General features: G+C 37.1%; 1 protein-coding gene across 1 annotated transcript in view; it reads right to left on the bottom strand.

Annotated features, from left to right (window-relative positions):
* Window positions 1-1,143: 1,143 nt before the first annotated feature.
* LOC128016627 (disintegrin and metalloproteinase domain-containing protein 33) overlaps window positions 1,144-14,584 on the bottom strand; it is a 92,692-nt gene continuing 79,251 nt past the window's right edge. Inside the window, exons 18-23 of the mRNA XM_052601291.1 lie at window positions 12,571-12,679; window positions 9,614-9,755; window positions 6,326-6,422; window positions 5,540-5,791; window positions 4,078-4,259; window positions 1,144-1,688 (exon numbers count right to left, since the gene is read on the bottom strand). Of these exons, the coding sequence (XP_052457251.1) occupies window positions 1,637-1,688; window positions 4,078-4,259; window positions 5,540-5,791; window positions 6,326-6,422; window positions 9,614-9,755; window positions 12,571-12,679 (834 nt within the window). The 3' untranslated portion in view covers window positions 1,144-1,636. The remainder of the gene's footprint in view (window positions 1,689-4,077; window positions 4,260-5,539; window positions 5,792-6,325; window positions 6,423-9,613; window positions 9,756-12,570; window positions 12,680-14,584) is intronic.

The following is a 14,584-nucleotide window of genomic DNA, read 5'->3' as shown; positions in this document are numbered from 1 at the left end:
AATTTAAGTTTGGGTTCTGTTAAAAGTATTTTATTTTGCTGTTTATTTATTTATTTTTAACTAGAAAATATAATAACAAATTAAGTTTTAACCATTGTACTGTATTATGAAACTTATTCATTGAAAGTGTCATAGAATGTAAATGTCTTTGGATTTTTATATTTGTGACATAACATTAAATCACACTGACTGCAGAAGCATTTTTTGTGTCCTCTTTTATGGAAGAGTGAATAGGTGCGGATATTAAGAGCTGGGGGGTGATTCAGTCTACTACACGGCTTGATTTCCCCTCCTGACTTAACAGCTCCTTTAACTTTTCCTACATAAATAATCACACACCATCTCTCATAAACATGAGAGAGATGGACTCAGGGCATGTAGGAAAGTGAGAAACTACATTTAATTAAAGCCTATACAATGCAATGCACACGAGCACAGCGTGAAAAGTGCCTGCTCAGCAGACTGAATATGGCCTCGACACTGTGCAGGATTCATTTCAAGTAAAACAAAAATTGAAGCGGAAAGGCTGCTTGTCAGTTTAGAGCAATGACGGTTTCTGCTGACAGCTGAGTTTCAGTTCCTCCCTGCTTTTAAATGTACCAGCCGCAGCTGTCAGTGGAGCTTTATCGGTCCATATGAGAAGGGTGAGGCAGGTCTCACTGTGTGTAATGAGCTGCAAATCAAACAGAAATCTCTATAGGGTTTGACAATCAGTTGCAGAGAGCCATCGTTTCATACAGGTGGTAGAAATTTGAACAAAATCTTAAGCTCCTGTGCAGAGACACATTTATGGACTAATTCTAGATTAAATTAGTCTTTAATGACTAATCACTTTTCAAAGTAGTACTTTATTTTCCATAGTGGTCTTGGTCAGGAAACCATTTTTTTTTAATATTCTTATTCCTATTTAAAGGCATCATTTGCAATCCAAAATACCATTACCATTTAGATATACTTAGGTATGTTTAGATAGCTTGTTTGTCATTGTTTTTGCATTGGTTTCACACAGAAATTACACAACTCATACATTTTTTTTTATTATTATTCTCATGTAGAACTCTCTGTTCTCTGCAAATCTCGGTTGATTTTGACCTGATATAAAGAATTTGACCTGATGTAAATTGAGGACGACCAAACAACATGTTCAAACAACGTATTTTATGTATCAAACACAAAATCACATACAGCACAGTACAACAAATTAAACAAGGCGTTAAAAAAAAATCTTTGGCACTTGTCAAATAGATGACAGTCAAACAAAAATTGTAAACAAGACAGAGGCATGACATCAAAACAGAACAACAAATAAGTACCAAAAAATTGCAAGGTGATAAAAATGTAAACAAGACAGAGGCATGACATTAAAACACAACAACAAATAACTACAAAAAAATTGCAATGTGGCAATGTGATGGTCTATCCAAAACTTTCTCAGTCTGCATGTTTTCATGCAGGACCGCGTCATCTCTGCTGTGCACGACTGTATTTGAAAGCCGGTTTGTAAGGCCTCATCCACGGCCCTAGCACCATGCTCTTCCATCCCTTGTGAGACAACTCATTATAGTACCAGTCACCAAGGGTGCTTATTTAGTGCAAATAGGCTGGCTGAAGTCTTTAAAAATTAATCCTGCAAGCATCATTTTCGGAAAGTGGAAGGTATTATGAGTGGTTTGGGTCCTGAAACAGGTCTGAAAAAAGAAAAAAACATTGGTTAGATATACACTAGAACTTTAAGTTGTCTGCTGTACTGTCAATCACACCGATATACACTGCAAGCAGAAAGAAATATCAGAAATTCATCTTACTTTCTGGTCATATAATAACAACCTTGTGTTCCTCTTTAAGTGTGTGAGCTTCATATTTTCCCTATATGCCTATTATATGAGCCTTTAGAGCCTGAATATAAAAATATAAACACTTTTTAAAAGCTTTTCTTCTATAAAGGTTCAATAAAGTGTGTGCTTATCTCAGTTTACCTCATATTAACCCACAAGCTCTTTACACTGTTAAATGAATGCTTTCCAAGGTTGACCATCATTTCAAACCAACCACTTACGCCTTTCTTTTTGTGGAAAACCATGATATAAACATGATACCCGGCTGAGTCTGTCAAAATGAAATGCAGTTTTCAGCAGATACACTCGAATCCTCAGAGTCTCCATGTAATGTGTTAAAAATGAATTTGTATTTTTATCACAACATAGTACTAAGCTGCCGCCGTCACTGGGAAGCCACGAACAGATTTATCTTCACAAGCTGAAACTCTGTGTGATTCGGTTGTTCTTAGATTGGAGCACGCAGTGCTGGAGACAAACAGAAAAGAGGCCTGGATATAGCTGCAGTTATTTCAGAAAATAAGTGCTAGACCGCTGCTTTTGAGAACTGATAGCGGACTAGAAGTGATGTGAAGACTCGAGGAGAGAAAAGAAGATTTAAACTTGCAAATCTAACTTCTTACAAGATTCCACTGGGGCATGTGTGTTTTCCCTATACTACTGTATATACATGAGTAAAACCCCGTTCAAATGTTTGATGTGTTGTAAAAATTCAGTCCTATATTTACTGCACTCAAGAACAGGTAGAGTTGAAAAGAATCCCATAAAATATCCTAACCACACACCTCACCACCACACTTTTCGGCACACTTATTTGTAACTAACATTGCCTCTGATCCGTTTGGCCTGGCAAAGAAAAACAAAGTGTTGAATAATTAGAGCAGACAGACTCTCACTCATTAGGTCTGTCTTTCTTACTGGAGAGTAACTGTTCATTTAACTGTTACAATTAGTATGCTAATTAGCTAATGGCATCACAATTTACATATTTTGGTGAGAGTAAGTCACAAATGGTGAGTGGAAAAAACAGATGAGACAAGACAAATAAGTCTGCAGTAACTCTCAGAAAAATTATTATATTCTGTACACGTTGTCATCAACCTTAGCTCCATGGAACAGGAAGTCAGCGATTTTGGATTTTGTGAAATGGGAAAAGTGTGTGAGCTCCATATTCTCCCAATATTCATATTAAATGAGCCATCTAAAGGTTCTTATTTAAAGAAATATATATAGAGAGATTTATGACTATTATTATTATTTCATGTCAGGCTTTGCAGGGTTAAAATTGTTGTAAAAACAGGAATGGAAGAGTGTGCTTATCTCAGTTTACCTCATATTTCTCTTAACTCACAGACTGGTGAGTGAAATCAGAGAATTTATTAGCCATTGGCAAATATTTCTCCTTCAACTTAAAGACTTTACACTGTTAAATTAATGCTTTTCCAAGACCATAATTTCAAACAAACCGGTTATGCCTTTCTTTTTGTAAAAAACCATGATATAAACATGATACCCTGCATATACACTCGAATCCTCAGAGTCTCACTGAACTTCTAAATACTCCTTCTAGAGGATTTGTGTGAATGTCACCAAATTTGGTCAACATGAGGCCAAAGACAATAGGCATGTTTACATGCTCTAATTACTGGAGCTACAGTACCATCAGTTTGTAAATTTTTTTTAAATGCAATTGCATAAGCAAGTAAATAACCAGTCTCCTCCATTGACCAGTTTGTAAGATGTAAACAAACATATGTTAAAAGTAAAAAAATATAAAAGGGGTCTGGTAAACATGAAGCATGTCGGTATTTTTGAATGCGCTTAGTTTTTTCTTATTGTTCATAATAGCCAGATCTACTCCACACAATTTCATTGTGGATTGACTGATGTGTTTCCATGAAGGCTCAATAAATAACAGATTATTTGGGTGCATGTAAACGTAGCTACTCTGAATGCTAAATTGTGAACAGATTCTGGATCTCTCAAAAGGGCTTGCCATGGTAAGGGATTAAAAAAGACAAAAAAGGAAACAGAAAGAGCCTAATACAGGTATCTTCTACATGCATTATCTGATTTGGATCAAATTGGTGATGCCAACTGGCAGCAGGGTGTGTTACACATGCAAAAGACTTCAAAGTAGTCCACTTTAAATGATGTTGCCGATGTCAATTGATTTTTAAAGTCACAAGTGACCCATCATCGCTGTCTGCAGCTGTACTTTACTTTTAAGCTGTTTACTCACCGGAATGCCTTTAAAGCTGGAACAGCAGTCACCTTTCCCATAGTCTTGGGTCCGACTGAAGCGGGCATCATCACCATGAGCCCTCCACCAGAGGGTTTGGGCTGTGCTCCACGAGCAGGGCTGCGAGGAAGGGGCCTCTGGGGGGGTGTGGATGGGGGACGTGGTTGTTGTTCTGATACCTTCTGTATGAGGACAGGAAGAAGACGTGAATAAGTATGTAGAGGCAACCCTCTACATTGCGGGTAAATCACTCACATATGTGACCAACTAACTAAATGATGTCTAATATTGAACTGCTGGTTTCGTCTGGTCAGAGGAGAACTGGCCCCCCAACTGAGCATGAGTTCTCCCAAGGTTTTTTTCTCCATTCTGTCACCGATGGAGTTTCGGTTCCTTGCCGCCGTCACGTCTGGCTTGCTTAGTTGGGGTCACTTCGTCTACAGCGATATCGTTGACTTGATTGCAAATAAATGCACAGACACAATTTAAGCTATTTAGTACAGATATATGTTCACACACCGAACACTTTGACTGAGCGCTTCAGAGTTTCTCTCTCTGTCAAGCGATCTGTGCCATTTTATTTTTTAGTTTATCTGAATAGTTGTGCAACGCACCTGTATTTGACATACCATAAACTCTAGTGTGAATGCGCACAACTCATTGTTTCTTTGTCTCACACACACGCAGAGAGAGAGAGAAAGAAAGATAGAATTGATGCGCTACATGTAAACGATATTGTTTGTTGTATCTCCCTGTCAAAATAATGGCATTCCTTTGGTTTCACTATTTCCAAGCCATATTCACTAGCATTCACTATTTCTAATGCGCAAACTGCAATCTCATTTGCTGGTGCTCATCTATTATCGTTCCTGTTTTGATTTCAGCAAATCAGTTCAAGCGAACGCACACACCCTGATTAATATTCATGAATGCAGCAGCTCATTAAACGTTAGTAATCCCTGTGCGTTTTATAGTTCTTATTAGTAGAATTCATATCAATATTATCTTATCAGTATTTTTGTTAGTTTTTTTTCCAATTCTTTTTTTACAGAAACACTGAACGACCAAAAAAGCACCACCACAAGTCTGGTTAAAATGTTCAGTTAAACTGACTAATATGCATTCATATGCATCAAGCTTATTTCTTATTAAGTTCTAAGTTCTATTATTAAATAATACTTGATTATTATAATTCTTGATTGACTGACACTGATGTTAAGAGTGTACTTTCAGATATTAGGGTTAGGGTTATGGCAAGTAAACTAAAAAATGTCCTAGTCAACTAGCGATACAATTGCCCAGGTGTCCGTAGAGGGTTGTGAGGTGTGCTTTCTTCAGGATTTCTGACAGTGTTTTCATAGATTGTTTCAAGCAGCATTTCACTTGATGAGACTGTGACCTGTTTTGACTCCCACAGTGATTTTGATTAAACCAAAAGAATATGAGTACACTGAATTCTCACCAATGGTGAGCGTGAAGGGTTGAGGGGTAGAGGCTTCTTGGGAGGACTGATTTTCTGGGGTGATGCTACAGATTTGGGTGTTCTGGGTGAGTTGGGTGCCTTGCTGATAGGCGGAGGAGGTCGAGGTCCTTTGATGTTGCTCAGGGATGGTGATGGAGCCGGCCGGAGAGGACGGACAATATTAACTGGCTGAGGACTGTTGGAGGCCAGGTTTGGCCTCAGAGGAAGCACCTCCTTGCTGGTGTGAGGTAGCTTAAGAGGAAAAAAAGCAAAGTGATGAGATATTGGTGATGCTACAACGTGATCTGAAAATGTAAATACATATATTCAGTCAAATTAAATACATACTAAACAAACCCCATCATAAATTTCTAAATGAAAACAAAAAAATGCACTTCAAAGGACTAACGTCTTGACAGAGGAGAATGGGGTCATAAAACAAATGAAAAAATCCTATTAGTCTGTTATCTGTTTTGGACCACTAACATGTGTCTACTGAAAATATAGCTTTGCCATCACAGAAATAAATTACATTTTAAAAACTGTATTTACTTTTTAAAATGTATTTATTTTGAATTATATTATTATTTCACAGTGCGTTTACTATTTTTACTGTATTTTTGATCAATTAAATGTAGCTTTCATGAACAAAAGAGACTTAAAAACATTAAAATATCTTGTCAACTCCAACAATATTTAGAGTATAATGTAACGTAAAGTTTGTATAATTCTTATTAAAGATTATATTTAAAAGCATTCCCTCCTCTGTGACTAAAGGGTCTATACCTTAAGATTAACACTTTTGTTGGAGGGTCCCACCACCTTCAGATGGAAAGGAGGGTTTATGTGTCCATTCTTCCCCTTTTCAACGGAGCCCTCATTTCTGGAAACGTATGAAAACATATTTAAATAATATAGTGAATAGAATAGAAGTTAAATTACCTACCATTGTTTATTTTGTCAGTTTGTTAGAGCCCAAAATTGACAATCATTCAGCATGTACAATTATAGTCCCATAATTTTCTAAGCAAGTTGTTCAAAATAACTGAATAATGAAAATTTTTGGAGCATGCATATATGTTCTTTCAGACTCATTATAGACTGAATTATTTATTGTATTTGACATAATATACCAAAAGGACAAAGTTAACTTGATTTACTATGTATGTTTGAAAAAAAAAAAATCTGAAATTTATTATTTGCATTGGTATTCAGACGTCAGGTGTGCATGCTGTGTGTCAGTAAAGACAGCAGGAGGTCTTCTTGGGTGTGATTTGCACACCTGGATTTTTTCGTCCTTGCAGATCCCTTCAAACTCTAGACTTGACTAGTTTGTCCACAGTATTTCTATGGGGTCATTTTAGATGGAACACTCAAGGACATTATTTGTCCCAAAGCCAATCCAGAATCATCTTGGCTTTGTGCTCCAGGTCATTCTGAAACTGAATGAAGAATCTTTTCTCTTGACGGAGGTTGTGTGCTGATTTTCTTCAAGCATCACTCTATATTTGGCTCTATTCAACCTCCATCATGTTGCCTGCCAATCCTAAAGCCTGTTGCTGAGAATAACCCCCTCAGCATCATGGTTCACTGCAGCTGCGCTTAGCTCATGATAGTAGGCAAATACACTTGGCATGCTTTGTGCTGTCACACATTATTTATTTCTTACAAGAAAATCTTTATCAGAAGCAAATATTTTATATATAAAATATTGTGTATTTTTTTTTTGTTTAACATCACGCACAAAGATTATTTTCTAAATTTAGATAAGATGTTAGCCAGTATAAGTTTTGAAAAAATGCTTTCTAAATTGCTAATATTCAGTACGCTATCATCTTTATATTCGTTACTCAGTTTGGAAGTATGAGCTCTCCTTTTTTGGCTTTTATACTACACAGATTTTTCCTAAGTGACACTGATGCAAAACAGATTTAAGCATGTCTACTTGAAGCTGTAGGAGATATTCTTGGATTTAAAGTCTTACATGAATTGCCACAGAAATAAAGAAAATCATGCATGTTTGGAATGAAACATGGGTTAGAACATGTACTGACTGTATTTTCATTTTTGGGTGAATCATCGCAAGAGTTGGTACAGTGTAAGTTGAAACCTTGCTCAATGGACAACTCCGAGAGTTCAGATGTGAGACCGTGTGTGGGGGGAACTGCTCCATGCTAAAAATGACCTGGTATGACACCAACTAGAAGAAAGGATAATACCATACATAATCTGACTAACTTTTAATGTTTTTAATGACTGAAAAGGGGGATAACCTTAGTTATCTCACTGCAGCTGCTATTTTCAGCAAATGTGAAGAGAGATCACATAATTAGATTTCAAAGGATACTGACAGCTGAACTAATCGCATATTTCAAGAGGGTCTGAGATGAAAGACAAGGAGCCCTTTCATTTCTTATGATAGTCTCATCTGATAGGTCACAAAACAATTGTTTGAAAGAAATAAGCTAAAACTAAATGTGTCCCTGATATAGCTTGATTCGATTTGAAACATAGACTGAAAAAGTAAAAAAATAAATAAAATGAAAACAACTCATTAGGGCAGGAGAGATCACGGAGTTATTATTATCTAAGGAGCCAGATAATATCCATAATTGTGTAAATGAACAGAAGGGGTTCTTGTCTTTAATATATAAGAAGATGTGACTAATTCACACATTCAGCAAAACACATAAGGAAAAGTCATCTCTTCAAAGTAGGTTTGGTATCTCGGTTTCAAATCAAGGAGGAAAGCATTATAGATCACAGAAGGATTGACCAATTTTTTTATTTATTTTTATAATCTAGCAAGTCAGGAATTCATATATTAAATATAGGATTGATGAAGACATTCTTTGAGAAACTAATATCTGCTGAAGAAATATGGCTTCTTTTATAATGGCATTAATCAGCTGAAAAGTGGCAAAGCCTCGGGAATGGATAGTTTTCCAGATGAGTTTTGGGCTCCAGTTCCATAAAAGTACTCCACTCACAGCCACGAAATCTATATTGCTTAAAAGGAAAATTCTCAAAAGTATGACTTCTATCAGCCAGCTGCAATAGGATGGAAATATTTTTGAACCCATTTCTCAGCAAGGATAAGTCTATCTGTATTATTTTCCAATATTTTCTATCTGTTAAAATCACCTCTTTATTCTATTCTTTTAAAAGTCTGTCAACAAAATGAATGATAGGCTGATGTATCCATGTAGACTAGCATATGATTTTTACAATTATTTGGGATTAATTTACGTGTGCCTCCTCACCTAAATTGAGTTTTTAATCTATCGAAAAGGCATTTTATAATTATACACATCACAGGGCACCAGCAATGGAGGCAGTTTGTTATCCAAGAGAATATCCTTGAGTAAGAATGGGCTTGAGGAAAAAAAAAAACAATATGCTGTTGTATCTTTTATTTCTAGGTATCTGAGAAAGACATTTGCATGAAGAAGATAATATTGTGCTGAATCCCTCAGCATGCCACATGTGGCACTAGTCAACGCGGTTGAAATTGATCACCCCAGTTTTATGATTCTCTCATTCACTGCATGAATTCAGTGGGTCCCACTAGAAAACCAAATACCCAGTTTACCTAAACAGCCAGTTTTAAGATGAATGGCTCAAAACTTCTTCCATCTGACAACACCGAAGGCCACTGCACCTCTAGCAACCTTGACAGCCCAGACATGAGATACAGTCTTAAAGAACTAATAAAGTTTTTTCATAACTTTAAAGAAATAACTTTTTTAGGTTTTTGCTTTGCCATGCAGTGCGTATAAATACAAACAGGTGTACCTTTCTAAAATCATGTTCAGTCTAATTAATTTGCATAATGGGACTAAAAATAAATTCTTCAGATGATCAAAAGAAACCGGACACTTCTGAGCTCAAAACACGGTCCGAGATTTAAGCTTTGTGCTATTAATCCATTCAGACTTCTATGAAGCCATTTTCACATTGTAACTGTGGTGGTTTTTGTAAATAAATGGATATGCACGAAATTTTGAAAAAAACAGTGAAAGGGTCTGAACACTTTGAAAAGGCACTGCATAACTGTGTGTGCTGCAGTAATACCTGCTGGCTTTGCTCTTCTCTCTCTGTATTCTCCACTTGTGATAGTAGGAGTTTTTTATCTTGATGCAGTAGAAGGCAATAAGTACAGCAGGGAGAAGCACTAGAAAAGCAAAGAGCAGCCCAACAACCAATCCCAGCTGACCTGAGGACAGATATAGAACATACAGCAACTTTTAGACAAGGGTCAACAACAAACTCAGAGAAGTGCTTGCCAAATATCTGCCACTCTGAATAATAGATCTTGTGTGCACTGCATTCACTCTGTACCATAATGAAGTCTATGAATACGTTCAAAATAGCAAACTTTTTCTCTAGTGTATTAATTTTAAACAGCATTTAGCAAATGAATAGAAACATACAACATACCACATTTCTTAAATGTGCAGCACACAACCAGTGAATACTCTCTTCTGCAATGCCATGCAACTTAACCTTCTATTTCCAGTGTGATTAATGAACAAGATGGGATATTAACTTTGACTTTTAATATTACTCGCTATGTGATCAGAGAGTAAGTTAAGCCAATTTTACCCAAAGTTGCCTCACTCTCATGTACACTAATGTTTAAACGTTGGGGATCATGAGGTTTTTATCATTTTATTAAAAGACCTCTTTTAGGTTCACCAAGGCAATACATTTATTTGAGCAAAAGTACTATTGTGTAATATTGTGAAATATCAATAACATTTATGATTTTCTATTTTAATATAATTTAAAATATAATAATATATTCCTGTGATGCTTAAGTTGATTTTTCAGTTGTCACTACTCCAGTGTCACAATATCCTTCATGAATAATTTTAATATGCTGATCTGGGGCCTCGTGTATCAAAGCTGTGTGTGCACCAAAAAATTGCGTATGCCAGCTTTCACACTCACGGTCTGATGTTCACGTGAAATTAACGTGAGAATGTGCGTTCCTCCACACCAACCTCATGTCTGATGTACGTACTTTTACATGTAGTCTAATGCAATGGCAGCATTGGCCTTGTTAGAGGACATTGCCAATGACAGGATCCGAAGAGAACGAGTTTTTAGGAACCACAATGATTTTCTGACCCACCATGATGACTGGCTTATCAGCCGTTTCAGATTTCCAAGGACTCTCCTATTGGAGCTCTGTGCTGAGTTGGGTCCGAATTTGGAGAGAGAGACATCGAGGAGCCATGCATTACCCATTTCCTTACAAGTGCTGACAACGCTGTGTTTCCTGGCAACTGGTTCTTTCCAAAGGGAACTGGTGGACCACTCAGGAATAAGCCAGTCATCTTTAAGCCGCACAATGCCAACTGTATGGGACGGGATCATCCGCATGTCTACCATGTATATAAGGTTCCCATTCGATGCAGCTGACCAGCAAAACATTAAAGCGCAATTTGCAGTGAAAGCCAGTTCTCCTACTGTAATCTTGTCTGCACAAACATTGTTGAAGAAGAATTTGCATTATGTGAATAGGAAACATTTCCATTCAATAAATGTGCAGATAATATGTGATGCACAAATGTGCCTAACAGATAATCTGGCAAGGTGGCCTGGGTCAGCCCATGATTCATACATCATTACAAACAGCACGACTGGGATGAGGCTTCAAGCTGGAGACACTGGACACAATGGGCCCTGGCTCCTCAGGAGGGGCGAACTCAAATTGCATGTCAGTGGATGTTCCTGCTGTGGCACCATATAAGTCCAAAAAACACAGGCACATGTTAACTGTGATTTGAATCTGTTCCTTATTAATGGGTACACGCATTTGCCATAAATGCTATGGATACATAAAATCTCTGGTGTACTTTTGGTTAGCTACATTGGATGCATTTGAAAATTAAATCCAGAATGGTAAGCTGTGTGTAAGTTAAGCAAATAAAAGAGAAATGAGTTACCTTCGTGGCAGTCCTGTATTAAATTTGAGTCTCCCACAGCAACGGATACTATTCCAGAGAGTAAAGTGTCGCCCACAATAGAGGCACCTCTCTGCTCAAAGGGTGTAAGTTCATCGACCCATGTACCACTGCCTGTTCTGCCCACACTTTATCAGTGCGCAGCAACTTCCACCTTTATAACAGACCGTTTCGTTTTAAGTTAATTTAAAGTGCGATTTTCAGATTCCACTGCACTGATGGCATTAGCCAACTCTCCCACTCATTATTTTCTTTTGTTATTAATTCCAGAGGACAGAGCTCCAAATAAAATATTTTTTTCTTGTTTCTACTTCCAATAGTAGCACCTCCAATTTACTTTACATAAAGTTTTGTTTCTCGCAACGCAGGTCTTCAACGCAAGTCTTTGTACATGAGGCCCCTGGTGCTCATGAAACACTTATTTTATCAATATTGAAAATAGTTGTGCTCCTTAATGTAATACTTTTTAATGAATAAAATTTGAATAGAAAGAAAGTTGAATAGAAAGAACTACTTTTTTTTTCAGTTGCAAAGTAAAAGTCATTATTGTCAATTTAACAGGTACTCGCTGAATAAAAGCATTAATTATAAAAAAAAGGTTTAATTTAGAACAGTGTATGTAGTGTATGTAGTTAGGTCATTTGACTATATTATTGATTGAAACATTTTATTTTCAAAAATAAATAAATAAATAATAAAAATAAAGTTTACTGAGCATGCAATAAGTATTCTAGCATTCCATTCAGAACAAAAGTTTTTTCAGAACCAGTCCATACATTAAATGAAATTAGTGAGTGAGTTATAAATTCATAAATTCTTAGATTTGCTCTTGAAATGTTTTAACAAGCATAGATATCATTGGCCTGAGTTTGGAAAGAAGCTGGAAGGTAGAGATTAATGGTTAAGGTGACATCTGATAAGAGGTGAGAAAGAGGGAAAGAGGAACCACACAAGTAATAAAATCTTAGATAAATCTATCTATAAGATGGATTAAAGAATGGGAGAGATATAAGAGAGAGCAGAGGCACATTGTGCACTGAAAGCTGAAGGTGAACTCACTGTCATACTGTACAGGTCCACTGTCCACACTTCCCCCGAGTCCTGGTTTCTCACAAAAGGGGGGAGCCCACCCACGGTTACAGTGGCAGTTCCTATTACTGTTACACACCTGCATGCAAAACACCACCACACATAGGAATAAGGGCGGATGAGAATTTCCCTCTGGAAGGTTTGGGTTTAACTTTCACAGGCCTTTTGCACTGCAGTTTGACCTTAAAAGGATAGTTCATCCTACATATCCTGTCATCATTCACTAACCCTCATGTATGACATTTTGCTTGAACTACACCACAAACCACTACTCACATTTGTTAGAGTCATTTTTAACTTATTTAAGCACACACAGCCATTTACCTATCCTCACTTTCATTGCTGCAATTGCAGGGAACATTTTCTGTCACGTCTTTTGAAGTATAGGGCAAATACAGAATATACCGTCTTTCATCTTAATGGAATTTCTTTTAACATAGAATATTTTACACGCTTCAATCTAACCCAGAGGCAAGACAGGAACAGTGGAAAGGAGAGAAATTGTGCTGTGTGCAAATACCACGACCACTCACTTTATTCTCCTTCCACACTTGCCTAAACCATACGCTCAATATGGATCAAATGATAATGCAAATGAATAATAAAAAGCAGTTTCTGAATCTCTAATCTCCCCTCAAATACCTGTTGTATTTGGCTGCCCTTTTGAAAAGCGACTGGGTAAATAAGCAAGAAATTAAGAAATAAAAGAAAAACGGACAAAAGAGAGAGACAGAGGGAAGGCAAAGGGATTAGGAAAGACAGAACTGGAGTGTATATGGCTCGGAGGCTTTTTATGACTATTTGACCAGAAAAATACACAAATCAAAAGCTATAGATCTGTTAATATAAGAAAAGCACCAGTTTGTGTCAGGAAATGAGTGACCCAGAGGGAGGTTTTAAAAGATTTAGAGGTATGAAATCCACAATGAGTCAGTTTGGGTTAAAGAGGATCTTAAAGGGAGAAGGAACATAGCCTTTATTTAGCCATCATTTAGGAGAAGTGCTTGCATAAAACACACACAAAAAACCCTTTTTGCATCAATAGTGTCTTCATTGTTAAATTTCCAATTAAAAAACAAATAATCACTTGGGTGAATCAGATATTATATATTATATTAAATATTATAAATCGGCTATCAAACTGCCCAGCTATTTCACTTCAGCACTGCATTTCACACATACACACACACACACATACCCAAGCGTGCGCATGTGCAAAAGAGGATTAGAGGCTGTAGCCAGTGAAGAAGTCTCCATCCACAAACAGACGTACATCGTCTACAGATATAAGGTATTTCTTTGCACTTTAACAAGTAATCTGACCGGCCTATTTATGTGAAATATTTTAAATGTTAGAATGCATCTCATTCTTGTTTCTGTGGCAGTGCGTCCGTCTCATCATATATATATATATATTAGGGGTGTAACGATACGCGTATTCGTATTGAACCGTTCGGTACGAGGCTTTCGGTTCGGTACGCGGTACGCATTATGTACCGAACGGTTCGTTGGACTAATTAATTATATTTGCAAAATAAATAAAAAATTGTGAAATATAATGATATGCGTTCAACAAGCTAGCTCAATAACCCAAACGACGTAACAGGCAACGCCCCTGACACTCCCGAAGAAAAAAAAACACCATATGTTATATAGGCTACTCTCAGTACGCTCACTCAGTACGCGCTGAAGGCTCGTTGCAAAATGGCCAATGCGTTTAACAGACCAGAAATATAAGATCCTCCAATAACCAACAGGTCTGGTGTTTGGGTGCACTTTACCAATCGATCGGGGCATCCGAGCAAGCACGGAAATCAAAATGGACTAGTACTGTACTGTATCGGAATTTCCTGAGCAGTACGATACAATTAACAGGCCTGCACGTTATTAGATAGAACAACTGTTATAAATAGAACGTATGCACGGGCAGTTTTGAAAACTCCACCTACTTTGCTCTTGGCATAGTGCAGCCCAAATCGCGTTG

Source organism: Carassius gibelio, chromosome A7 (assembly GCF_023724105.1).
Source record: "Carassius gibelio isolate Cgi1373 ecotype wild population from Czech Republic chromosome A7, carGib1.2-hapl.c, whole genome shotgun sequence".
In the NCBI taxonomy this organism is placed as follows: domain Eukaryota; kingdom Metazoa; phylum Chordata; class Actinopteri; order Cypriniformes; family Cyprinidae; genus Carassius; species Carassius gibelio.
Note: the sequence above shows the minus strand (reverse complement) of the source record. Positions and strands in the feature narration are given on the sequence as shown.